Raw genomic sequence first — 27,946 nt, 5'->3', positions numbered from 1 at the left:
GTACCATTCAGAGAATCAACATGTCGGGTGGTGTTGGTGGTGGGCCCCGCTCATCGTCATCATCCTCCTCATCATCATCATCGCCCATCACTGAAGTGTGACTGTCCCTTTAAGAAAATGCACTTGCAGCCATTTTCTGCTCTTTGTGTGGGGTGGATTAGCACAGGGTAGGCACTGGGCGAAACTAGAGCATCAATCGGCACAGAAGAAGAGGAGGGGGGGGAAAAAAAAGGAAAAAAAAAAAAGAAACAGATCAGCAAACGCTGGACCGCCGTCGCAGCCCGCGACACCGTCCCGCCCGTCTCTCCGTGTCTTCGCCGGACGGACATGCGATTTACAGGTATGTGTCGGGACGGATGGAGCCGCAGCGCCGCCAGATGAACGGTTGGCTGCTGATGTGCGCTGGGTTACTGATGATGGCTGGAGAACCGGGGGGAAGCTGTTTTTCTCGCACCGCGCATCATCCCCCTTAAATCACACACAGATGATAGGAAAATAGGTGCAATGATCGCCGAGAAATCTCCTCGATCTCTCTCTCTCTCTCTCTCTCTCTCTCGTTCTCTCCCGTGAGCCGACCGACCCGTTTTTTTTTTCCTCTACTTCTTCTTCTTCTCTCGGATTAATTCTGACACATGAATGGGATCTCCGTTAGCCTACATCGGCATCGTAGCTCACGCTGAGATGGGTGGGGTGAGGAGGAGAAGGGTGCCCGGGCCGTTGCGAGCTAAAAGTGCACGCTGATGTGGGAGGGGGGAAAGATGGATCGCGGCGATGCTGGGTGGTTTTTCCGGGCCGACTAGAGAGAGAGAGAAGAAGAAGAAGAAGAATGGGAGGTGTTTGGTGCTTCTGATGGCTCCGTTTCACATCGCTTCTTTCATCATTGTATGGGCCTTTCTGTTTTTCAGTTTTTCCTCCTCACATATCACCGCCTTGACCCATCCGACCAGCAGGGCACACAGCATGTAGATGAGCTCAGGCAGCGTTATAGACGGTTTGTCACAGCGGGCCCGGAGCCGATCAACAGGCCTGTTACTGATCCACCAACGGCAGGTTCACCTACTTCCGTCTCTCTCTCTCTCTCTCTCTCTCACTCACACACACACACACACACACACACAAAACGTCCAAAACACTTGCTGGGTTTGGTATGTGTTTTTATCATCATCATCCTCTCTACAACTCACGTTATGGATGTGCTGCTTCTGCAGACTCACTGAGTAGTAAATGCCACCCCCCCCCCCTTCACCAGCCAGCAGTGATGTAATGATGAGGCTGTGGGTGCTCTGCTGCTGCTAGTACTCACCCAGACTGCATGGGGATGGTCACTGTTATAAGGTCCCTATAGTCATATTTCTGTACCTATTTTTTAGAAATTATTATTATTTAAGATGGCCTGAACAGATGTGTCTCAATGAAAGAACTGTAAAAAAAAAAAAAACTTTATTGTGAAAGGGAGAATAAGAGACATTCATTTTCTACTGGTCTGCACCAGTAGAAAATGAATTCCCACTACCTTTTTTTAAAAAAAAAAATGTGATTACTGGGATGCACGATATGTATCAGCTCGACATGAGGAAAGAAATTTTTTTAGGATATTAATCGGTATCAGTGAAATTCTAGCTGATGAATAGGGCCCATAGTATGAGGCCAAATTGCTTTCATTGACCGGACGAGAGCAGCGCTTGCAGTACTCGTGAACGTTGGTTTGCAATCCACCCGTAAGCAGTGGGATGTTAAATTATCCGTCCTTTCACGCTAAAATCTTAACCTACCTACACTCAGGTGTGCATAAACTACGGGTTAGCAGCTAATGCAGAATCCAAAAGTGTGACGTTCTCGCTTGTCCTATCTGTATCGGCCATGAGAAGCAGGTGATGGTTGGCTATCGGCGTCTGTGTCACTCATTTTGATCATCATTTCAGTCGCAAATCCAGCCAACATGGCAACGATTTGCTGAGTCCACGTTGCCAGAAGTGAGCTTTAACTCTGTCCTCTATTTGGTGTCATGTGAGTTGAATGAATTGCCAGACTAAACAAGACTTTTGAATGACGGACCACATACCTGCGCCAAGGATACCAGCCACATGCAAACGCCAGATCCTTTTTTTTTTTTTTCATCAACAACAATGAACTATTTCTTGAGAAACTGTCGAAAGCGCCCTATCTCAAAATTTTAAAGAAATTGAGAAACATTCCTGGAACCCCACTGAAAGTTAATGAGGTCTATTCTGTGCCATCCTCCGTGAAAATCTGTTAAGTAGTTTTTGTGTAAACCTGGTGACAAACCAACAAACCAACAAAAGACAGGGCTGAAAACAAAACCTTCTCTGTGGGGTAGCTGAAGGAACCTTTAGATTCTCCCCATGATGTGGCTGCAGTTAAGCTGGTTCTGCCGTACTAGCTTTTTAATTATACATCATAACGTACTTCAAACACTAACTACATAGCCAATACCTGTAGACCTGACATGGCCTTCTCGAGCAGCCAATAGCAGCTGGTAGTGCTGTTGCTTTTTTTTTTTTTTTTATTTGAGAGAGACAGTAGATCACAAGCACACTGTCTTGTAATGAAACAGTAAATAACCAGAAGAACAAACAGCTGAAGAAAAAGGAAGTGGGGTTACGCAATGTGGAAAAACTGTGACCTTTTACTAAAAACTATACATCAGTTTCACACTTGGTCATGAAACTTTGATTATGAACCTATAAAAGAGTATCTTGTAAATACAGAAGCTGGTGATGCAGGTTCCTGTGCGCTATTCTCTACCTAACAAGCTTGGTCATGTGAGCCGGGCTCACGTTGCATATTCATGTTCATTGTCGCTGGTCTCAAAGAGGGGAGCATGACATCATGTGGTATCATGAGACAACAGCGGGTTTGGCGTTGTGGCTCTCTGAAACGACAATCGGCCCTGTCAAATACCTCCGTCAGCCGTCCTGCGCATGATGACACGCCGTAGACTGCACGGCTGCTGCTGGAACACACATGTGAATGGGGTCTATATGTATGTGTGTGTGTGTGTGTGTGTGTTTGTTGGTGAACGCGTTCTCAGTGATCATGTGTGAGCGCCTGTCCTAATGCTCTCCCCCACACCGATCAGATCTCATCTTATTGTGAGGACGGTGAATATATATTACAGAGCTAGCCTTGGGGGGAGATCCCATTGAGTGGTGTGACCGTGGAGTTGACACACTTTCTCGCACGCTTGTCTTCCTCTCAGGCAGGGTGTATTACACAAACGGCCAGCAGCAGCCACATACTGATCCCAATATTCTTCTACGGATAATGTGTTGTCTGTTTTAATGCTGCTTTTAGCAATGTATGTAATTTTCCTACCGTTTGTCCTTCTTCATTTGTTGTTTTAAGTGGTGATATTTTGAGCACTTCCTCGATTCTTTGCTGGTTAAGTGGTGTCGCGAGGAGATCTGACCACAGCTCTTAAAGGCGCAATATGTAACAACTGGCTCCCCTGTCGTATTTGTAAACATACATGGCAGCGTATCGCCAGAGCAACCGCTAACTAGCTACCGTTAGCCCGTTAGCTTGGTAAGCTGTGCATCTGTAGGTCTGGGACTGGAGGTCGGAGCACCAGGGGAGCGTTGGGGTTTGGAGCGGGGACAGGCCCGGGCTAGCTCGATAGCATGCTAACTGGAGTAGATATCTCTGCAACACGAGACATATCAGTCCTTAACATAACAGTAACACTGTAATCTATTCACTCTCAGTTGATGATTTTGTTTATTTTAGAAATGTTCCCAGCTAAGAAGCTACAGAGGCTTTAGTTTCGACGTCCGGGGGATTTTTCGCCATGCATATCAATAAAGGGTCCGTGTTTAAATTCTCCCAAGAGTCCAGCTACTGTATGGGTTCTGTGAAGAGTTGTCATGTGCGGCCCACAGCTAGGTTACCAAGTGTCCAGAGGGGAATGAAAGGGCCCTTTGCTTTGTAAAGATGCACAGACGCACCAACTGTTGGACAGAGTCGGGTACAGGGTGGGAAAGTTTATTCAGCCAATTCAGGCTTCAGTCTGTGTCTGTATTCCCAGGCACAGATGGGAGTTTAGTAGCTCCGAGCGTGTTGATCTGCCTGACAGAACCCCCTTGTAGCGAGCTGCATGTTTCCTTTTCTATAAGCTGAACAGTTAAAAATAACCAGTCGAGTCTTCAAAGAGGCAGAGAATGACTGACTCCAGGTTGCAAAGCCAACAGCAGTGGAAAGAATACAGGAAGCAACATATATACTTTTTTTTTTTTTAACATCGGCATTACAATATTACAGCAGCACAGGGGCCTTCATTAGTGTACAAGAATAAAGTCTCAAATCTGCAGGCCTTTTGATAATTTAAATTCTTCCATCACATCAACATTAGTGAGACCTCCATTGTTACTTGTAGCCTTTTCACAGTGGACAAAACCCCGCTAACGTCTGCCATTTGTCTTCAGTTCGAATGTGTTACGATTGGCGTTTAATCCCGCGCCAAACAACTCTGCGGTAGTCACGGGTGGTCATTGCCCCTGGCTCCGAGCGGATTTGTGAAAACACAAACACCTAGGTGGACACGCTAATTTACTCCCCTTTCCCGGCGCGATGTAGAAATGCGCGTGGAGGTTAAAGCCGCCGGATTGGTGACACTTTTCCATCCGTTTCCATTCAAGCGATGCTCGAATGTTGTTCAGTCGCCGCCGAGTTTGAAAGAGAGACTGAAGTAAGAGACACTGAAAAGTAACCGTCGTTAACAATGTCATTGGCCTGCTTGTCAGCACCCTTACTTCTTTTCTCTCAACAGAGAAAAGAAGTAAGGGGGAAAAAAGTGAGATGTCCCACTCCTTAGCAAAGACATGTGTCCAGTTTAAAATATCATTGATTAAGACTTTTCAGATAAGTTTAAGTTCTTCTGCATCTTGTCTGATGAGGTCTATGATCTGCCGCGTTTTATTGTTCCCTGTTGTATCCCATGTGATTAGACTAGATTATATGTGAATAGCTTTTTCTGTGCCAGTACAGTGAAGTGTCAGTGTCACTAAGGACCATTCGAACTGTGACGACTCACACATGGTCTGATTTTAGCCTCGAGGCCGGCGGTTTACCTGATGTAAATATAACTTCTGCGCATGTTAACTTTGACAGTTCGTTGTGACAGGAAACTCCACCCACCACTTTTTTTCTCACTTCATTTGTGATCATGTTAATGATTCTGCACTTTTGGGTGTTAGCGACGACAATGTGAACATATGATGCAGGCGTCCGTCTGTGTCTTTATCTGGTAACGTACGACCACGCTTGCCACAACAATCATTACAATGACTGTCTCTAGTTTGAGTTTTATGTTTTTCTCTTATTGTGAGAAGCAAAGTGTCAGGGTCAGGGTTGACATGTTGTCAATATGCTGCTGCTTTGCTGGATGTATCGACTGCCGCTCGTTTGTAGAGGTATAACTGTTTCACCTATCTGCTCATGCGATCATCAGTCTGTGGCTGACTTTCGCTTTGTCTACCTATGGCGAGGAAAAGACAGACAGTCACATTTTAGTTCTATCTGCCTGTTTTCTCTTTGCTGTTTGGCCTCTGGCCCTCTCGGCTCTAGCTGTGCCTCTCTCTGGCTGTGAATATTAAGCTGATTATCGGCCCTGTCAGCCCCGTCTGCCAGGTCAGACGGAAAACACACATTTCTTGGAGGCACATGATACTATGGGTGGGCGCTTACACACTGCTTTGGCTGGGCTGATGTTTAATAATGAGAAAAAGGGATGCCGCAATGACTCTGCTGTTTTGAGGGGGTCCAGTCATTTAATTTCAAGGACGGATCAAATGTACAATGATAATGGTGGCTGTGGATTTCTAAGCCTTGCGCAAGAGGTGCATGTAAACTCTTATGTTCATATGCACTATTTCGCCATAGTTTAATTGCCAGCGTGTAGACTGCCTGTGTAAGATTGCACAATCTATGTTTGTCAGGTGTCATTCACTGCCAGACCGTTATCTGCCTCTCACAGATCGAGGAGATTTCCAGGTCTAGGCACTTCAAGAATGATACGCTTCAGACATGCCTCGAGCCAAATAAAAAAACTAGAACGGAAACAGTGTATGGGCCTCTGCCCTTTACTTCCTCTGAGCTTAATCTGGTATTGACATGTAGTGAAATGGGAGAGGATACAGGTGCAGGATGAACGAACAAAAATACAGCAGAGCATAACCTAAACAGGGTTTCAAAAAGAGGAAGTGGGGTTGTCTAGACATTCAAAGAGAATAGATGGTGTATCTGTTTTGGAGTTGGAGGAATATTATCCAACTATAGCATTTCAATTGTGATATGTCACCTCTGTCATTCATTTTATGTATTGATTGTGCATTTTCGAACCCTCCATCATGTTTAGACTTTACACCGCATATTAACCTCTGATTCTTCTTGGTTGAATTTGCGCTCTTACTACTGTCACTCGGAGTTGAAGCAGCTGGATGTTTGGACCAATTATCCATGACTTTTACTATATATTTTACCAATTTTTCCTATTTCCTCTGTCCTGTACTGTGAACTATGTAGTACTTGACCTGTTGTCCTGCTACTCTTGGCAAACTATTTGGCTTATTTATTAAACCTTTCTCCCATTAATTTTCCCATTTTAACTTTTTAAATGTTTTCCCCATTCTTCTTGTTCTTGTTCTTGTTCTTGTTCTTCTTTAGCTATGTGGCAGACTATTCAATGAATTTCCATTGACTTTAGGCTTAGTGTTTAGCTAACATATTCAGCCAGGTTCTCATTGGTTTTAGCTTAAAGTTATTCAGGGTTAGGATTAGGGTTTTCCCTAAATATTTAAGCGAAATCTTTAGCTAACATATTTAACCATTTTCCAATTATGTTTAACTAACTACATAGCTAACTTATTCAGCTGTGTTCCTATTATGCTTAGATAACTATTTAGCTATTGTATTTAACCCTTTTCTAATTTCATTAAGCTAACTATTTAGCCCACCTATTCTACCATTTCCCATTACTGTGAGCTAACTATTTCACCCTTTTATCATACACTGTAAGCTATATATTTTAACAGACTATCCATCACTTTTCTATTTTAGCTACTTATCCATCGCCATTAGGCCTAGCTATCTATTTCTGTTTCAACGTCTCTGCTCACTTGCTAATTATGGATCTTTCATACATTCTTAGTTCTAACACGTAATATTCAGTTGTTGTCACTCAATATGTGTATATTTACTGAACCAAATCCACATTTCTGTTATCAAAGCTACTTCACAGGGTCTCCAAGTAGCCCCTGGTAGCTGTAAATTTAACCCCCTAGGGGAACCAGTACCCTAGCTTGCATACTAAGTCCCACTTTGCATCTTATCATTGTGTGCAGTGTTGCCAGATCTCGCGAGAGAAACAAGCAAGTGGGCCTATGAAAACAAGCCCAAAACAAGCGACTTCTCTGGTCGTGGTAAAAAAAAAAAAAATTAAAAAGAGATTATTACACTTTGCACACCCTATATCATCATATCACCGTGAATCCAGAAATGTATTGCATTGTATCATTGTTGTTATATGGTTTTTTTTTTTAATAAATATTTTTTTGGCCTTTTATGGCTTTATTGATAGAACAGCTGAAGATATGACAGGAAATAAGGAGAGAGAGAGGGGGAGTGACACGCAGCAAAGGGACCATGGCCGGGAGTCGAACCCGGGTCCGCTGCAGAGCCTCGGCACATGGGATGCGCGCTCTACCCACTGAGCTAAACGGCGCCCCAATTGTTGTTATATGTTAAGATTCTTTTTTTGTTTTAGTTCCAGGACTTCAGAACAATATGACATACAATACAATAGGAAGCGGAACACTTTAACAACAAGCCCAAAAAACCCGCAACCCGTGACTACCAATATTTACAAGCAACTTCACAGAAAAACAAGCCCAAAGTCGCTTTATAATAAGCAGACTTGGCAACTGTGATTGTGTGATGTAGCGTCTTCTGTGCCCTCATCTCATCTTGTATCCTCGCTCTGCTTCTTTCTCTGTTCCTGCCAGACTGGGGTGTTGTGTGAGTGACGCCTTGTTACCATGACGACCCACGTGACCCTGGAGGATGCCCTGTCCAACGTGGACCTGCTGGAGGAGCTGCCCCTCCCGGACCAGCAGCCATGCATCGAACCCCCTCCTTCCTCTATCATGTACCAGGTACACACCGCCGCCGCCTGCCACCGTCACCATCACCACCAATTGTTCATACTTTCTCAATGTGCCCCTTTCACTCCGTTCTCTCCTCCCTCTCTCTGCAGGCTAATTTTGACACCAACTTTGAAGACAGGAATGCATTCGTGACCGGCATCGCTCGTTATATAGAGCAAGCTACGGTCCACTCCAGCATGGTGAGATCCGTGCTCCACTTTTTTTTAAAACACACACATGCCATTGTGTTTATTTTGGCGTCCGAGCGGCTGAATCAATTTTTTTGTTGTCTATTTTAAATAGTCGCTGTTCCCCTTTCAATAAACACAAAGCTGGCTGTGGGAAGCAGCCTCACACCCTTAAAGAGAGCCTTGTTTTTTTCTGAATTGATTATAATTTGGCTCTTTTGTCGGGATTTGGCTCGGCCCTTTGGCAGGACACACACACACACACACACACACACAGTACACTCATGTAGATACACACTTCCCTCACACGCTGGTGAATCAGACAGGCAATGGACCAGTAAACCTCTTTCCCCCGATGGTGAATGAATGGAGAGTGTGATTGGACTGGCAACGAGGGGGGAAGTGGTGCTTTATTTAACCTTAGTTAATCAGGAAGTCCCATTGAGGTTGAAGCCGGTCTATTTGAGGACACTCCGGCCGGAGTGATGGAGAAGTCTGTCTCACCTACTTCTGAATGGAAGAAATGTTCCCCTGCTGAAATATTCATCAGGCCCCCAATCATCTGGAATTTATGACTTGCCCTGAGATATACTCCGCTTCATAATAATCTCATAATGCCTTGCTATGTGTATTTGCAAAATTTCTGCACGTAGCGAACACGAGTAAGAAATCCAAGGAACTGAGGGATCCACACTTTTTTGAATTTGCACATAATGGTGGGTTTGATTGAAGGTTGTCTCTTGTTGCATTTTGTCCGCCTGTGCAGAATGAGATGCTGGAGGAAGGACACGAGTACGCTGTGATGCTTTACACTTGGAGAAGCTGCTCCAGAGCCATTCCCCAGGTAACACACACACACAAACACACACGCACTAAGCTTGAGCTGTATATCTGTTTCCTTATAACTTCATACCTTCCTGACATTTCACCGGGGTTTACGGTGTATGACGAGGATTCGCTTTCTGAATTAAAAAGGAGAAAAGCTGAGCCGCTGGTGATGGACGTCTCTCGCTGCCACGTTTATCACCCGGCAGGTTTTTTTTATCAAACAAATTACCAAACACCGCACGACTCTGCTGCCCACTGGCTGCTATCAGCTGACAGCTTACTGGGCCTCCTCCTGCTGATTTCAACATGGATTTGCTGTCTCGCAGTGTAGTAGCTCAGTTTGTCATGTGCTAAGTGATAGTAAGTTATCCATACATACGGACATACATAATCCCCTTTCATGCTGGAGGCATCGCGGGGAGCGCGATATGGATTTATTTCAGCCAGTATCGCTAACTGATGATTACCTGCTTCCCATGGCCGACATTGATAAGATAACAGATCATTTCACATTTAAAAAAAGTTTATAACCTGTAGTTTATGCACACCTGGGAGTAGGAGAGGCTCATGTGGTGTGGAATGTTGTAAGATTTAATATTCTATAGCTCTAATAAGATTTGTTATATTAAAACTTATAGTCTCATCCCTTTTTTTTTTCATAATGAATCATGTCTTCCTTGAAACTGTAAATGTCTATACTGGCGACGACATGGCTCTCTAGTCTAAGTTTAGTCTAAGGTAAGTCTAAGGTACACACTGCCAGTGTCAGAGTGTGTCGATGCTGCGAAGTCAGTGAAAGCAAATTGCTTTGTTTTATCAGCTCTGCTTATTGGCTATAATTTTAGCGATACAGATAAATAGCTAAAAATATTGATTTTCCAACATCACTGGCCCCGATGTATATCATGCAGCCCTAACTTCAGTACGTGTTCAAAATCATATCTAAGGAGCCTTGGTGTTGTCCATGCCTAACACATACACACTAATACTTAATATCTTACTTTATCTCTACTTTTTTTTTAGCTCATTCATGAAAAGTGTTCCATTCCTTCTTGATTTGATTCTTCTCACAAGGCTGAGACTCAATAGAGAAGAGATCTAGTATCAAACCAATCATAAATGTAATTTCTTTGTTAAATTTGATCTCTGTTGAAGTTGTCAGGCTGTGTTCCTCGACTGGCGAAAACGCCGACGAGCATTTGTAACTGGGGCAGGGGGTCGCTGTGGCTCTAGGTTTGGCACCTCTTACCAAATCTGACACCACTGGTTACACAGAACCTGTCAGCATTTTGCTTCCACTCTGCATTTATTTGTTTTAACCAGCTACATTTAACATAATACATCCTATCTTCGCATTATATGCATTCTAATCTAGTCACTGATGTGAAAAACATGTACCTCAACCGGTCTGCAGTGTTACCCGGGTGACCTCACCATTGCAAAAGATATGAAACCCTCAAATTTGACTGTAACAGTTTGTACATACATGGGAACAGAACACCTTGGTGGTGAGAGAGAGTGAGAAAAACCGCCTTATCACCAAGTAATTTTTTGCATCGTGCTTCAAATAAACTCTAAATTTGCATGAGCCAGCTAAACGCCTCTGTAACCCCTTCTGCAAAAGCAAGCTGTGTGATGGCACCCTCTTGTGCTTACTAGGTGAAATGCAATGAGCAGCCCAACAGAGTGGAGATCTATGAGAAAACGGTGGAGGTGTTGGAACCTGAAGTGACCAAGCTCATGAAGTTCATGTACTTCCAGGTAAGATGATATTTTTTTAAATTAACAGCACCTGAAAAGCTCAAGAGAAATGCCAGGAAAAAATTGGGCTCATATAATGACGTACAGGACAATCAACAACAGTTACAACAGTTCATAAGCAAACCCATACATCCCTTTTTTTCTTCGTCTTTACAGCGGAAAGCCATAGAACGCTTCTGTAGCGAAGTGAAGCGTCTGTGTCACGCCGAGAGAAGGAAGGACTTTGTGTCTGAGGCCTACCTGCTCACTCTGGGCAAATTTATTAACATGTTTGCCGTGCTGGACGAGCTGAAGAACATGAAGTGTAGCGTCAAGAATGATCACTCTGCCTACAAGAGGTAGTGGACCACAAATAAAGGCAGTCATTGTAGAGTGTCTCAGTCAGAGCCAAATTAACATTCGTCTCCTCCTCCGCCTCCAGGGCAGCTCAGTTCTTGAGGAAGATGGCCGACCCCCAGTCCATCCAGGAGTCCCAGAACCTCTCAATGTTTTTAGCCAACCACAACAGGATCACTCAGGTTGGTGTGAAGACTCTAGCCTGTCTTGTGTGTACAAACGTGTGACTATGTGAGGATATGGGGGATGGAAGTGGGACTAAATTGAACTGACTCTTTGTACATAGCACTGCAGTCGTAAGGTGCTGCAACGGTATGTTTTCAAAAGGCGGCTAGACATTTTCAGTCCGTGATGATACAGAAATACAGCAGCCTTCTTACCTAATACTTCAGGAAATGACTTTCTAGACGAGCTAAGAGGAAGAATGACTCACATTTGTACTCTCCAAAGGTGATGTAACAAATGCCGAAGGGCCTCACGGAGCCATTTAGCTATTAACCCTAAACATTAACATCTGATCTGCTGAACAAGCAGGATTCAACTTGCCCATTTAAGTGTTGTGCTCTCCAAAGCCAGATAGTGACGGCAGAGGAAGATTGTGTTGTGTGTGACAGTGACCCGGCAGTTCATTTCAAACGCTGGTAAGCGAAGTCCAAAAGCAGACTAATTTTAGTGCTGAAAATTGTAATTAAACTCTAAACTAGATTAAACTAGATAATTAGAAACATAAATAAGAAATACCAATTTCTCTTCAGAGGGTTTTTTTTTCTGATTGCAATAAATACAGTATTCTTGAGTTTCATTCAATATTCAATATTTTCACTATTGATAGTTCAGGGTTCAACATTGATGCTCCTTTTCACTTTCCCGATTTGGCAAATGGTCAGAAATCTACTCACCTGATGTCAATTTTTACTTATTATACCCCTATGCAAATTGTGCTTTTATTAGCAGTTATCAAGTAAAAACAAAGACTAGTAAATTATCATGTATAATCTTTATTTAAGTAATTGGACAAGAACACAGTGTGTCATACATGCGAGGCAGCAAACATAACCCAACTGATCGGATCTTCCCGACGCCAATTTTGCGCAAGTGCCTGATAACTCTGGCAGCTTACTGACTCAGAACCATAGATGGGAGCACACTAGTTTATTTTATTAACTTAGCTTAGCTCATACTCAGTTGGTATCTCGTTTTTAGCTGTCCAGACCAATCTGCTGAAGGAACTAACGATACCATATGATTCGATACGATACAGTTTATTGTCCCCTTTGGGTAACTTCTTGGGCTCAGTGTAGCTGCATTTAGACAGCGAGGCGTTCAATGCCGTGCACCAGCAGTGACACTATTGCATGTGCAGCAAGGGACACATTTCATGATGAGCTGAGGTTATGTTGTAGCGCCAGGCTTATCTGGACACTTTTGCACAAATTGTCGCATGCGAGAGAGATCTGCCACCCACAGCTTACACTGACGAACTTCGTCACAACCACATGTGTTACCCACAAGGCTGTCGCCCCCCAAAAAGGCGGGGGAGGATTGTCTGGTAACTGTACTGTAATGTGCATCTTTTAGCAGAAACAAGACGGAAGTTAAATGACTCAAGTCCTTAGCTACCTTCATCATCCATCACGCTTTTTTGCGTGACTTGCTTGCCCGACATGGCATTTTACATGCCCAGGGCAACTGGGCAACCCTGAGCCCTGGTACCGTATGTGTAGAGAAGGTGTAGAATGAGCCTTTGCTGTCTGTCAATGAATTTATCTGAAGGTGACCTGTTGCACCATCTCTGTCTCGGTGTAGTGCCTGCACCAACAGTTGGAGGTGATTCCTGGCTACGAGGAACTTTTGGCAGACATTGTCAACATCTGTGTAGACTATTACGAGAACAAGATGTATTTGACACCCAGCGAGAAACACATGCTGCTTAAGGTACCCCGCATTTTAACATCTTTACCCGCCACTGACCTATAACAGTCTGATGTTAAGCTGGCTAACTGTCCTGGTGTAAAACAAATTCGCCTCTCTTTGCGTGTCAGGTGATGGGCTTTGGTCTGTACCTGATGGATGGGAATGTGAGTAATATATACAAACTAGATGCCAAAAAGAGGATCAACCTGAGCAAGATTGACAAGTTCTTCAAGGTAAGCCTTTTACTAATTTAGCATCTCTTAAAACCAGACTTGTAATTGTGTACGTGACATGAGTTTGAACCATCCTTTGCTGTGCTTTTCAGCTTCAAGTGGTGCCCCTGTTCGGAGACATGCAGATAGAGTTGTCGCGCTACATCGAGACCAGTGCTCATTACGAAGAAAACAAGTCCAAGTAAGAGCACCTGTCTTAAGTCTGCATACAGTGTAGTTGACAAAAAAATGCTCTTAATCCCAAGCAAGAACAGCAATTCTTGACCGCCGCACCATCTGCTCCTGCCCATCCCCAACCCTTCGTCTTCTCCGTTCTGTGCCCAGGTGGACATGCACCCAGAGCAGCATCTCGCCGCAGTACAACCTGTGTGAGCAGATGGTGCAGATCAGGGAGGACCACATTCGCTTCATCTCGGAGCTGGCGCGCTACAGCAACAGCGAAGTGGTGACGGGCTCGGGCCTGGACAGCCAGAAGTCCGATGAGGAGTACAGGGAGCTGTTCGACCTGGCGCTGAGAGGTCTGCAGCTGCTGTCCAAGTGGAGCACGCACGTCATGGAAGTTGTGAGTAAAAGCGAGGGATCGCCTGTGTTTGTGTGTGTGGGCCCGGAGAATGTTTGTGCCGCGATCAATCTGCGTGGGTTTCAGGCATGAAGCAGTTGGTGGTTCTGCCATTGATCATTTAGCCTTGATCTATTTATAACTCTCTTTGTCTCTTCCAGTACTCGTGGAAGCTCGTCCATCCCACGGATAAATTCTGTAACAAGGACTGTCCGGGCACGGCGGAGGAGTATGAACGGGCCACGCGGTACAATTACACCAGTGAGGAGAAATTTGCCCTAGTGGAGGTCATCGCCATGATCAAAGGGCTGCAGGTAAAACACCAGTGACCCTGACAGGTGTCGAGCTCATCTTTCATCAATGCTCTAAACAGACGATTAAAGGATATTTTAAAGCCCTAAATTGCATCAAGCCTGAAAAACTGTCCACCAAACAGCTGTGATATCCATTGTTAACCTCTATGGAACAGTTACATATTTTGGGATCAAAAGATCAATCCCCGCTTTCAACACTCAGGACGATGACAGCACAACAGTCACCAGCAACATTAAGTGTTTGGCCGATCTGCTGCCACTGCCAACATGGGGTGCCGTTGTCATGAGAGGGTGAACTTGGTCTGCAACGGTGCTTGTTGGGATGTATTTTTCAAGTGGCATTCACATGAATGCCAGGAGCCAAGGTTTCCCAGCAGATCATTGCATTGTAACAACATGATCAATGTTGTTCACATCACCTGTCAGTGGTTTAATTGTTGTGGACTATCAGTGTATATGAGAAAAAACACTAAATAGATAGCCCTTAGCCTGGTTCAGCTTAGTGTTGGGTTTTTTCAATGAGGGAGAAGGAGGAAATGTTATATAGGAATGTATATAAAAGAATTATAGTAAAGTAATTGAGCTTTTTGTGGAAAACCACATACAACATAAATTATTGCTCCGCGCTCAGTATTTATGATGTCTTAAATAGACATCTGGGGGACATCTTTAATGGACAGAGAGAGGTGTTTGGCTTCCCATCTTACTCACTTCAAGAGGGCGAATAAACATATTTCCCATGTTAAGTTATTCCTTTCATAGCGAGTTGATGGTCAGTAGCCCCTACGAACAAGATGACGACGATGATCATGTTGCTGTGCAATGAACGGTGCAGGTTCTGATGGGCAGAATGGAGTCGGTGTTTAACCAGGCCATCAGGAATACCATCTACGCCGCGCTGCAGGACTTTGCTCAGATGACCCTCAGAGAGCCTCTGCGCCAGGCTGTACGGAAGAAGAAGAACGTCCTCATCAGGTACACACTGACAGTAACGATCTGATCAAAAGCACAATAAACCTAATCTTATTGCTTTCGATCCTAAAAGACCTAAAGCATGTCTCTAATGCCGTTTTTGTTGTCTGTAGTGTTCTTCAAGCCATTCGAAAGACCGTCTGTGACTGGGAGGGGGCGAGGGAACCTCCAAACGACCCCTGTCTGAGGGGGGAGAAGGACCCGAAAGGTGGATTCGACATCAAAGTGCCCCGCAGGGCTGTAGGACCCTCCAGCACACAGGTAAGGCATGGAACAGAAAAGGGTTGTAGTGCTGTATTAGTGATAAGATTACCAACATTTAGCAGCGTTAACCTCCTTCTTGCAGTAGTTTGTAAGAACTGTTTGCCTCCTGACATTCAAACACACTCAACAAGTGCAAAATTGCATTATATTACATCATAGTGAGGGCCACCACCATAGCTATTTTGTTGCCCCCTACTGGCTTGGAGTGCAAATTACCAAATGACTTAACTTCCCAACCAAAAAAAACACCCGTAGTGGCTTAAAATGTAACTCCCAAGTGTGCTTTGGGAAAGAAGCTGCAGTGCTGTTGGTTCAGAGCAAAGCTTTTTTCTAAAGCAGATCTAATGTGCCACAGAGACTCATCGTATGACATGTGGTGTGTGAGCAGGGTGAGTGATAGTGGATGGTGTAACCAGGCAACGCACTGCTACTTAGACCATGCAGGCGCCAGAACAGAATATAGAAGGAGCAGATATGTAGACGTGAGAATGAACGAGACAGTGACACGTAGCACAGTTTGGTTGCTATAAATTGTTTCTCTGTTAGCACTTTAAATTAATGCTGCATTATCTTTTTTCATGTGCAAACTCTTTAAGGAAGGCTTTTATTTGGAAGTTCAGAAATTATTTTTCCATTCCTCTTCCTCTCAAAATTCCATGCTACATGCTAGGAGTAAACAGAAAATGACAGTATAATAAGATGTTTTTCAATCTGATATCTTCTTACCTTTGCCTTCCCTGTGCAGCTGTACATGGTGCGCACCATGCTGGAGTCACTGATCGCAGATAAGAGCGGGTCGAAGAAGACTCTCCGCAGCAGTTTGGATGGACCAATAGTAGTGGCCATTGAGGACTTCCACAAACATTCCTTCTTCTTCACACACCTGCTCAACTTCAGCGGTGAGTAGATCATATGAAAGCCCCTCTTGTGAAAATGATATGATGTGCCTGTAGATCTGTAGACATTCCTTCATTTTCTGTTCCCTTCTCGTGTCCTTCCGCTGTTCAGAGGCACTGCAGCAGTGCTGCGATCTGTCCCAGCTGTGGTTCAGAGAGTTCTTCCTGGAGCTGACCATGGGTCGCCGAATTCAGTTCCCCATCGAGATGTCAATGCCGTGGATCCTCACCGACCACATCCTGGAGACCAAGGAGCCCTCCATGATGGAGTAAGACATGACTCCCTGCGACAGACTCAGATTTTGTTTGTGCATCAAAACTTTATTGTAACCAATTTCCCCACCTGCAGGTATGTCCTGTATCCTCTCGACTTGTATAACGACAGTGGCTACTACGCTCTCACCAAGTTCAAGAAACAGTTCCTGTATGATGAAATCGAGGCTGAGGTAAAGATAAAATTCAGATGTGGCGATCTTTATCTCAGTGCTGCTCTGTTCAAACAAAGTGACCTCATAATGTTTTTCTTGGCTTTAGGTAAACCTCTGCTTTGACCAGTTTGTCTACAAGTTAGCAGATCAGATATTCGCCTACTACAAAGCAATGGCCGGAAGGTAGGAGAAGTGACCTCCTCTTCATTTTTTATACAAGTTATTGGCAGATATTGTCGCAGTCTCTGCAAAATCCCTCTACTGAATGACGTGCTATGTTTTCCACAGTGTCCTCCTAGACAAGCGCTTCAGAGCAGAGTGTAAAAACTATGGCGTGATCATCCCCTACCCTCCATCGAACCGCTACGAGACGCTGCTCAAACAGAGACACGTTCAGGTACTGAAAACATTAAAACTAAAGTCCTCTGTGGCTCATCTCAGGTGTCATTGTTTCAGTTACCTTTTTTTATCTGCGTGTTATATTGCATTGCGTAACCGTTCCCTCTGTGTCTTGCAGCTGCTAGGTCGCTCCATTGACCTGAACCGCCTGATCACCCAGAGGATCTCGGCAGCGATGTACAAGTCTCTGGACCATGCAATCAGCCGCTTTGAGAGCGAGGACCTCACTTCAATAGTGGTGAGATCACCAGCATTGCATATATCAAAATGTAACAAGAGACACTATTTGCTTTGTTACGTGGGTCTGCAACCCACCGATGCATTGGGTTGGCTCGACCTACCAAGCCAAAGCGTCAGTATTTGACCTTAAATCAGCAAAATACAGTGTTCACAATGCTGTGAATTCAAACTCTGTATCCCGCCGTGACAGGAGCTGGAGTGGCTGCTGGAAATCAACAGACTAACCCACCGACTCCTGTGCAAGCACATGACCCTGGACAGCTTCGACGCCATGTTCCGCGAGGCCAACCACAACGTGTCCGCTCCCTACGGACGGATCACACTGCATGTCTTCTGGGAGCTGAACTTTGACTTCCTCCCCAACTACTGCTACAATGGATCCACAAACCGGTCAGTTTGTCGGTGTTGTGTCTTTAGATGTACGTTTCCTTAAATAGTCTGGGCCTCCTGTTTTTGGTTTTAAACCTCCTTTTCTCTCCAGCTTTGTACGCACAGCCATTCCCTTCACCCAGGAGCCTCAAAGAGACAAGCCAGCCAATGTGCAGCCTTACTACTTGTATGGATCCAAGGTATGGTGCCACCGATGACCTGCGTTTGATTTTGCCGGAAAGATTTATCAAAAAATCTTGCAGCAGCAGTGTGTGATTAACATTGTTTCTCTCTTTCTTTCTTCCTTTTCAGCCTCTGAACATTGCCTACTCCCACATATATAGCTCCTACAGAAACTTTGTTGGTCCGCCTCACTTCAAGACCATCTGCCGTCTCCTTGGTTACCAAGGCATTGCTGTCGTGATGGAGGAGCTGCTTAAGATTGTCAAGAGCCTGGTATTTATCTTCATTTTCCGTTCCCTAAAAAACACGTTTCCTTCCCCCTCAACGTGTTAATTCTCACAGTGAACCGTTTTGTTCCCACTTTGTGCCCTTTCTACCACATTACCCGCTGTGTTCCATCTATCTTCTTTGTCACTTTGCAGCTACAGGGCACCATACTGCAGTACGTAAAAACACTGATAGAAGTCATGCCCAAGATCTGCCGCCTGCCACGCCATGAGTACGGCTCCCCAGGTGAGTCCACAGTCCTCGCAGTGAGCGCGTGTGGGTTTGTAATTGACATTTACAACACCAAATCTCTCACCGTTTAAGCTGTAATGAGTCACACATGGAAACATAGAATGGTGTAAGTGAAAGTTGCAAATTTGCCGTAGTCTCTTTCTAAGAAAAATGCTAAGTGGATGACTGCTGTGGCACCCTTTGTGCCATCACGTCCTTGGTAAATAACATGATCACATGAGCTCAACCTGGTCGGTGGAAGAAGTTTTTTTACGGTGTCTGTACTCACAACAACAAGGGGAAACATCTTCACAAAGATACTTACAAATGCTGGATTGATTGCTATGAAATTTGGTGCAGACATTCATGTCTTTCCCTTCATGATTTGTAATCATGTCAAGGGTCTGATTATCAATCTAGTGCCACCATCAGGTCAAAATTTCACTTTGTCATATATTTTACGTACGTGTACATTCCTGTCAGACTCTGCTGTACTCTGTGTTTTTGGCTTCTTAGCAAATATTAGCTTGCTTACGTGCTGAGCTAAGGTGGGCATGGCGAATATTCATACATTATACCCTCTCAGTTTCAGCATCTTGGCAATAATATTTTGAACATGTTGACATGCTGATGTTAGTATTGACCTCCAAGCACTGCTGTACCTGTAGGCTGTAGAGTTGTTTTTAACATTTCCCTCACACAAAATAATACTCATTTATCAGTTTTTGGAATCAATGATGTCCTTTCCTCTGCTTTTGTCCATTGCACTAAATATAAGACAATCAAAGGTACAAAAACACATTTTAAGTATGATTTTATACTCAAGTGCCTCTAGCCAATTAGCTCAGTTAGTCTTGCAGCTATCAGTTTGGACTGGGTGACCGTGGCACAGTGTATATGTCTATACATGTAAAAAACTGTCTTAAATCCATGCAGAAGTGGGCATATTTTATTATGATCTTACAGGAGCACCAAAATGAATTCTCAAATCAATCAGAAAACTGAACTGAATGGTCACAGATTATATTTATTTTGTTGCTACACCTCTGCACATGGCTCCTCTTTGAGTGCATTCGAGGCTTCGAAACGTTGCTGGAATAAAATATCACTTGGAGCAGCTGCTAAACATTTGCGGCGCACAGCCAGCAGAGGAAAATGCTGACAACATACAGTATGAACCATTGCATCAACCAGAATCGCACATCCAGTATCGTGAAAGAGTTGGGGAGGGGGTGTAAATAAGCTAACTGGGGACACGGTGGGGGAAAATAGCCACTCTGCTACAATAGAAATCAGGCTTCATAGAGCAGGGTTAATGAACATGCAATACAGAGATGAAATGTAAATTAAAATCGGAACAGGACAGAAATGATCAGGTATACACAAGTTTTCCTTCTTAAAGGAGGCTTTACTTTCCTACTTGCTTACTCTGCATCTTTGTGTATTTACTGACACGCCTCCATGTATTTTGCCCAGATATCTGTGTGTGGATTAGAGGTCAGTCAGATGGGATAACCCTATGAGGAAGGTTTAGTAATCTGTAGATTACTGATGTTCTGTACCTGGAGTTCTGCACCTGGCTTACCGCCTGTGATCTTACTGTCAGCAGTTAATGATCCTCTGCCTTGAAAGCCTCATGCTTGGGCCAAATGTGGGACAGGGCAGCTGGACAGACGCGCTGACACCATCCTGCTAGCAACAGATTATCAATGACATGAGGAATTAGAGGGCACTCACTGCCCGGCTGTGCGTTTGACTGTAGGAATAAAAGAAGTGGTTTAATGATGTTGTTATGCGTTTCTGTCTTTGCAATCGTGGCTGCATGTCATCCCTTTCTGCCACTTTCCAGGTATCCTGGAGTTCTTCCATCATCAGCTTAAGGACATCATTGAGTATGCTGAGCTGAAGACAGATGTCTTCCAGAGCTTAAGGGAAGTGGGAAATGCCATCCTATTCTGCCTGCTCATCGAGCAAGCTCTGGTAGGACAGTTTCTTTACTCGTGTCAATTTCCCTTCAGACCGTTCTAGTGTTATACCCACGTCTCTATCTCTCTCTCTTCTTCCTTTGTGAATTTGACCCCTTGTGTTTATGTGTGTACCCTCTTCTCCCCTTATTCCACTGTTAACTCCCCCTGTGGTCCCCAAGCATGCTCGTTGCTCAGGGGTCGCTAATGCGTAGCCATGTTTCTGTGTCGGTGACCAATAAACCTGAGTGCCTGAAGGTTTCTGCCCACTACATGATGTTGATTCACACTGAATCGAACGTCCGGGGCAGAAACTCTCGGGCCCAAAAAAAAAAAAAAAAAAAAATGTTTGATCTTCTTTGATGTGTTTTTTTTTCTGAAATACAACTCTATTTTTCATTTCACGCTGGCATCTACCACAGGTGGTAAGGATTTAGGTCTTGTCGTTGGTATCTATATAACACGCAGACCGAAAATGTTTTTTTTTTCTCTTTTATCTCTCGTTGGTTTGGGCTGCTGTCTTTCTCTTTCTTCTTTTTTCTTTTACACACGGTTTGGCACACACGGTTTCACCTCCAATCAGCCATGGAAGCAGAAGGACTGAAAGTTTCACTTAAGACTAAATGAACATACCATTTTTCTTTTTGGCACCAAAGCCCAGAGAAACTATTTGCATTTGGAGACCCACATTCGATCAAGACAATGTCAAACACATATTTGGCTGCCATATTATAGAATCTTTATGTCCTTGTCTTCCATGGAAAAGAGGTGATGGGACATTTCTGGTTGGTTGTTGGTTCAGTCTTGTGCTTAACTCTGCACTTCTACCTCCATTTCCGTGTGACTGGTGTTTGCGTGTATGTTGGTTAGGACTGCCTGCAAGTGTGTGTGCGTGTGCTGCTTTTTTCATCATTGCATGGCTCTCTTTTCTCATCCATCACCCTTTAGTTCCAAGAGCTACGAAGACGCTGCCTCTCAGCGTTTAGTTTGATTGGTAGCTTGTTTGTCTTGACTAGTAATCACCGTGACTTCCATCTCGCTAAATAAGCTTGACAAGTCATTCTGTCAGCATGACTTCTCAAGACAAAAATACCACTAACACACTGACATTTTACCCGGAGGGATGAGCGGTTGTTAGAAGGGTGTCTGCAGGTCCTTAAAAAAGCCTTGATGTTCAGTGCAGTTTTATAAATACAAGGCCTTAAAAGTCAGTCAATAGTCTTACATTTAAATCCATGAGTTCTTAATTGCCCCAAATATTTGATCTTATTTAATTTCAAGCTCTTCTTGCACGAAAGTCCACATTTCTGATGTTAAAAACTCTTTGTAGGATATGGCCAGAATTTTACTTCAAAACATTACACATGCATTACACACACGCACATCGAAAATAACGTCTGCTGAAGTTAGTATGCTAACCAGCTAGCCCAGGCCCTTTTTTTATGTCTCGTAAAACCACTTTGGACCAGCAAGAGGTGATAGCCCCGTAGTTAGCGTAATAAATGAACAAAAATAACCCCCCTCCAAAATGTCAAATTTCTCTCTTCTATCGAACAAAGACGAGCTGAATCTCCTCACTAATTCCTCGCAAAACACACCTCAGCAGGTCCCGGTCCGGACAAGCTCTAGACCCACTTTCCCCGCGGCTAACTGAGCCATGAGCTAATTAGCTAACAGTTGCTGGACACAGCAAAGGATGTCTAGCAAAGTGCAGCAGTTGTCGGCTAGGCTTGTGATAGCTGCCCCCTATGGTTTTAGAATTACCTTAAATTTCTTGCCATAATAGAAATGGCACCTTTAACCCGCCACTGGACCTGTAACTGTTCCTTTTTTTCACTTTGCACATGCACTCATCCATCGCCAAGCTGTAGACCAGTCTAACTCACTATAATAACCATATATCTACATAAAACCACTGCATGGGGTTCTTTACATATGTTTATACTTAATGACACTAGCTGAGTAAGAAAAATATATAAAATATCCTAACAAAAGCATTAATGTAAGAGTTAGGTCTGTTGTCAGCAGTGTGATTAAGATGGCTGTACAGTTGACCTCCTGCCGCTAAACCAGATTAGATGGGATGTTGCACCTAAGAGTGTGACAAATTATAATCCTGCTAACATTGGCCTGTCATCGTGGCTTGACAAACACAGCCTCGTGATGCACACAGACTCACACTCGATCAGTCATCTTATCTCCTTCTCTGCATAAGCTGAAGATCGCGTTGAATAATCCATCAGCATGCTCCCACGAGTTTAATCGCACTTTGTTACGCTTTAGAAGCTGACGTTAGCTTTAGTGAAAAAATCAGCATCACCTCATGGCTACCTGCATGTAAGGGTGTCTGTAGGAAAGGTGAATGCTGCTCCTTTACAAGAAATGACCCCTTTCTCTCAATATGTTTGAATCTCAGTCCCAGGAGGAAGTGTGTGACCTGCTTCATGCCGCCCCCTTCCAGAACATTCTGCCCAGAGTTTACATCAAAGGTATTTAATAAAAAGGTTTTACCGGAGGCACACATTGATGGGTAAGTCTGATGTCATTTTTGTTCAGTATGTACAGCTCCCTGCTTGTGTTTGTGTGTTCCACAGAGGGGGAGCGTCTGGAGGTGAGGATGAAGAGGCTGGAAGCAAAGTACGCCCCTCTCCACCTCGTGCCTCTGATCGAGAGGTTGGGAACCCCGCAGGTGAGTTCAACACCACCCTGTCTTTACGTAGGACAAGTCCAATCTGTTACGTTTCTTCCTCACCATTTTCATTCTAATAATAATAAAGCATTGTTTTTTTTTCTCATTTTCCCAGCAAATTGCTATTGCCCGTGAGGGGGACCTGCTGACCAAAGAGCGTCTCTGCTGCGGCCTTTCCATGTTCGAGGTCATCCTGACGCGCATCCGCAGTTTCCTGCACGACGGGGTGTGGCGCGGGCCTCCGCCCACCAACGGCGTGATGCACGTCGATGAGTGCATGGAGTTCCACCGCCTGTGGAGCGCCATGCAGTTCGTCTACTGCATTCCCGTGGGCACGCACGAGTTCACAGCAGAGTGAGTAGCAGCAGTCCGGCGTTTGTGTTGACAAAAGCAGTGTGTTTTCTTTTTCTTTCTTGTCTCTTTAAGTTATCAACCATACGTTCAGTCAAACATCAACTCAACTTGAAACACGACAGTTCAAAGTGAAGTGCACGTGGGAGTAGGGCTGGGCGATATGGACCAATAGTCATATCCCGATATATTTTGGCTGAATATCGATATATGATATATATCCCAATATTTTTATTGCAAATTGAGAGCAAATGTTCAGTCAAAATCAAAGCCAAATATGACATGCGGGTGGGAATTTCGTCATTTTAGGGGCAAGTCCATTTGGCCTTCCCTTTTTTTTTTTCAGGGGCACCAAGGCCACATGACAGGGCACATGACAGGGCACAAAGACCACTAAGTAAAATTTGTTGATTTACCTTTCAGACTGATACCATAACATCCTAATTTATAATAACACATGGATTATGTATCAAAACGTTTTTTAAATACCAATATCAAGTTGATGTTACATTAGAAAACAGTTTGTTTTTTAAGTAGGATTAGAGTGAGGTGAGTTTTGTGACACTATACTGAATATTAATGTTATTGAATATTTCTCCCAATAGAAATTCCCCAAAATTATGGCAAAGCACATTTTTTCCCAAACAAAAAAAATGTAGAATAACCAGCAGGAGACCACTGATGTGTGGAATGATTTTGGTGACAATACACTCTGAATAATAGTGAAGTTATTGAATATTTTTTGTAGTTTCTCTTTTCGGTGTTGCACTTTGTAGACGGTCCCTGCGCCCTCGGCTCACAGACGGCTGACCATACAGACCAGAGTTAATGTCCAGACGCTCGTTTAGATGAAAATACGGTTGTAGCTCGTTGTCTATCGTAGTACGGTAGGAAAGAGCCGTCAGTTGTGTTTTAACAAGATTTCACTTATGAGTTATTGATCCGGGAAGTTCGAATCTGTGAATATATTTCCAACTTTACCGGACTAAATCCTACCACATCAGTCAGTTACGTATCATGTCAAAACCGGCTGCGCTCGCTCGCTGTGCTGTAAGTTTCGTTCTTCTGTTTTGAGACGCTGCTGCTGTTTGAGAGGCTTTCACGTGAGGTCATCGTGATGATGAGACTCCACCTGCGCGAACCGCGGACTCACTTAAGTTACTGTGAGTGACTACTGTGCACTCGGGTGGCTGTAATTAAAGGCAAGCTCGCTACGCTGACCGGGCCAGGGGCACAGAGGCCACTGTGGCCGTACGATGATTTTTTTTCATGGGGCATCAAGGCCGAAGTGCGGGGCAACAATAGTTTGTTTTAGAGTGCCGGAGTGTCTATTCTAGCCCCTCCCCTCTCTGTGCATGAAGGAGGAGGGGCGCGGGGAGCAGTGCAGAGAGCTCCGGGTCAGCGGCTCGCCTGGAGCAAGGATCACAGCGCAAATTTGAACTATATCGATATACGCGATAGGGTCTAATTCCATATCACATTTAAAAAATATATCGATATATGTTTTATATCGATATATCGCCCAGCCCTACGTGGGAGCTCCAAATTAACTTTTCACGCTGGTTGCACTGGTGCGCCTAAGTTGTAATTTAATTTCTTGACAAATTATGTAAAATGGTTGTTATGGGAGTAAATGTTTTTCTATTTTAATTTAACTTGCTGAACATAAGGTGCACCGGTGCGATTAGTTGCACCTCAGAATTTTGGGGTGCATGTGTGACCAAAACAGTTGCACATTGGAGCCCTGCACATGGATATGCTCTCTTGAAAAATGTTAATATTTTACCCTGACTTTTTGCTCACAGGAGTTTGCGTAGTTAAATAAACAAACATTAATGATAAATAAAATGTAACGCCCAAATGCGGTGAAAGCATTTGGGGGTTGTAGAAAAGTCGGCGTGTGTAGAAAGAGAATATGTGACTAAGCTTAGAGGAAAAAAATACGTTTTCTAGCACATGTTGCTGTTGCTGTATTTGCTTCTGCTCCTTCTGCAAAGCTCACTTGCTCTAATGTCTCTACTGCAGCAAGAGAGGCTCAAAAGCATAAAGTGAAATAAAAACAGTTGTGGCAGGAATATACTGTTCATGGCCGGGACCGTTTGTCACCATAGCGGCTGATAAAAACACTATGTGGTGCACTTATGTTCGGGCAACTAATTTATGCAATCTTGTCACATTTTCTGGAAAATATTTGCATGAAAGTGGTTGTTGGAAATTGGCGCTGCAGTTTGATTGGTTCCAACTTTAATGGAAACAACTTGTGTGTCGTGCGTGCCTTGCCTTCCAGGCAGTGCTTTGGGGACGGGCTGAACTGGGCCGGCTGCGCCATCATCGTGTTGTTGGGACAGCAGCGTCGCTTTGACCTTTTCGACTTCTGCTACCACCTGCTCAAAGTCCAAAGACAGGACGGCAAGGATGAGATCATCAAAAACGTGGTGGGTACCCTGCATCCACTGCTCTCAATCACATGCACACAAACACACACGCACACACACACACTCTTCTATATATTACCAAACTCATTCCCTTTCTCTTCTGCTTTCTTTGACAGCCCTTGAAGAAGATGGCCGACCGCATTCGGAAGTACCAGATCCTCAACAACGAGATCTTCGCCATTCTCAACAAGTACATGAAAGCGGTGGAGACGGACAGTTCCACCGTGGAGCACGTTCGCTGCTTCCAGCCTCCTATACACCAATCCCTGGCTACCACCTGTTGAGATAGACCCTTCACACATAGTGCACACACATACACACACACTCTCTCTCTCTCTCTCTCTCACACACACACACACACACACACACACACACACACACACACACATAGCCGTGATACTTATTTCTGCCTCCTCCTGGTTTGTAGAGGTATAGATTACTACGAATGCTCGACCCTTGCTTCAAGAATTCAAAGACAAAACCCTCTAAAACTGTTGCTCTGTCTAATACGTGTCCGTCTTTAAATTCTCGAAGCATTGAGTGGACCAGGCCGTAGGTGGAAGTGTATATTCACACCTTTCCTTTTTTTTTATTTAGATTTTTATTCTACTCTCTGTGTGGCTGTCACTCAGACTCATGCATGCCTTCTCTTATTCCTCCTGCTGCACACCTTTGGGTCGGACCACCGACACAAATGCCAAAATCCCGGTCGTGTAATCTGAAGCCCTGTTGTTTGAAGCCGTCAGGACCCCTTCCCAAATTTGCAATCAAAAGCTGAGGCGATAGTAAATCTTAATAAAAATACTAAATAATGCAACAAATAACTAATTTTTTCTAAGTTATATAAAAGATCTTTTAAGTGAAACATGGTGCTCTCAAGTGCTACTACAGCGACTAACAGTACTAGCACAGGCACCTGTGCTACCATTATGCGTGTCCTCTATTACGACCAAGAACATGTTTATCGTGACACATCTCAAGCTCATCCGTATGCTAATCTGGTCTGCCCGTGTTCATGGTAACGCAGTGTCTATCTATCACGATGCATTCGATTACTTCTTCCACATTGTTTTTCGTCACCTGCTTGCTCTCGAAGGAATGAAGGTACATCGCAGTTTTGATTTGCTTTTATTTATCTCCCCTCCCGTCTGGTTTTTTCTCGCTTTCATCCCTGAAACATTTTTTATTCGGAACCAGTTCCACTGTAAATCTCACTGTTGAACTAAGTGACGTGTCGAGTGTTGTAATTGTTCTTGTTTTTAATTATGAATATTTTTTAATTTACACATCATTGGTATACTTGCCTCTCTACTACTACTAGCTGGAGACCTCATTACATGTTTTTTTTTGTTTTTTTTTTTTTTTTCTTCTTTTCTTTCTCTCTTCTGTCTGTTGGAAAGATTTTTATATTCTGTACATGAATACAGTGATATTATTTACAGTTTGGAAAAGACACATCTTCATCCGGGTTAAATTGTGTTTGCTTTTTCAAGAGTAAAGAAAAAAACAAAGAGAAGAAAAAACAAGATTAGAAAAATACCTCTAGGTTGTATAAAGACAGTGCTGTACTAGATTAACCTGTTTCGAGTGTGAATGGATGATGTTGGTCTAGCTGACCTGTGAAATACTCTGCACATAAAGGAAAAAAAAAAAAATCATAACTAATATGTCGGTTATAATTAAAGGGCAGTTTCCTAAATATAGTCAGTATTTACTATTGTTGGACTTTTGCTTTAGATTTAGCAGTGTTATCAAAATATGCAAAATTTGTCCCTATTTTTTTCATATGAAGGAAAACAAATGGATTATTAAGAAGTAACCCTCCCAAAAAACAGCTCTGACCTTTTTCTGCTCCGTTTTGAATGAACAAACTTTCTTTTTGTAACTCCAGTGTCTTTTTATCATATTTATTCAACTCTGACGTATTGTTCATTTAAAGGTTAATCTAGTAACAATGAAGGTACCA

General features: G+C 43.7%; 1 protein-coding gene across 3 annotated transcripts; it reads left to right on the top strand.

Moving 5' to 3' along the window:
* Positions 1-161: 161 nt before the first annotated feature.
* Positions 162-27,811, top strand: cyfip2 (cytoplasmic FMR1 interacting protein 2). Of its 3 annotated transcripts, XM_030396635.1 has the most exons (31): positions 162-340; positions 906-1,046; positions 8,019-8,168; positions 8,270-8,359; positions 9,114-9,191; positions 10,835-10,936; positions 11,093-11,274; positions 11,358-11,454; positions 13,079-13,207; positions 13,315-13,419; positions 13,512-13,600; positions 13,744-13,981; positions 14,140-14,292; positions 15,128-15,267; positions 15,378-15,525; positions 16,274-16,427; positions 16,537-16,693; positions 16,774-16,870; positions 16,959-17,035; positions 17,141-17,249; positions 17,370-17,489; positions 17,682-17,881; positions 17,973-18,060; positions 18,173-18,316; positions 18,466-18,556; positions 20,391-20,523; positions 22,921-22,994; positions 23,100-23,194; positions 23,310-23,548; positions 25,833-25,980; positions 26,097-27,811. In XM_030396635.1, the coding sequence occupies exons 3-31, from the start codon at positions 8,052-8,054 to the stop codon at positions 26,262-26,264; spliced, it is 3,762 nt and encodes a 1,253-aa protein (XP_030252495.1). In that variant the 5' UTR covers positions 162-340; positions 906-1,046; positions 8,019-8,051; the 3' UTR covers positions 26,265-27,811. The 3 variants fall into 3 exon arrangements, with proteins under 3 accessions (XP_030252495.1, XP_030252496.1, XP_030252497.1); XM_030396636.1 differs by lacking the exon at positions 906-1,046 and having other exon boundaries at positions 163-340; positions 20,391-20,521; positions 22,922-22,994; XM_030396637.1 differs by lacking the exons at positions 906-1,046; positions 22,921-22,994; positions 23,100-23,194; ... (1 more) ...; positions 25,833-25,980; positions 26,097-27,811 and adding an exon at positions 20,928-22,914 and having other exon boundaries at positions 163-340; positions 20,391-20,521.
* Positions 27,812-27,946: the final 135 nt, after the last annotated feature.

Source organism: Sparus aurata, chromosome 18, assembly GCF_900880675.1.
Source record: "Sparus aurata chromosome 18, fSpaAur1.1, whole genome shotgun sequence".
Taxonomy (NCBI): domain Eukaryota; kingdom Metazoa; phylum Chordata; class Actinopteri; order Spariformes; family Sparidae; genus Sparus; species Sparus aurata.
The sequence above is the reverse complement of the archived record's forward strand: the minus strand, read 5'-3'. Positions and strand labels throughout refer to the sequence as shown.

What these genes read in the sequence shown, in the direction of transcription:
- cyfip2 (XM_030396635.1), top strand. Translation starts at nt 8,052, where the DNA reads ATGACGACCCACGTGACCCTGGAGGATGCCCTGTCCAACGTGGACCTG. An exon ending in GCCCAGAGTTTACATCAAAG is followed by an intron (nt 22,995 to 23,099) that starts GTATTTAATAAA and finishes TGTGTTCCACAG; the next exon opens with AGGGGGAGCGTCTGGAGGTG. An exon ending in ACGCACGAGTTCACAGCAGA is followed by an intron (nt 23,549 to 25,832) that starts GTGAGTAGCAGC and finishes CTTGCCTTCCAG; the next exon opens with GCAGTGCTTTGGGGACGGGC.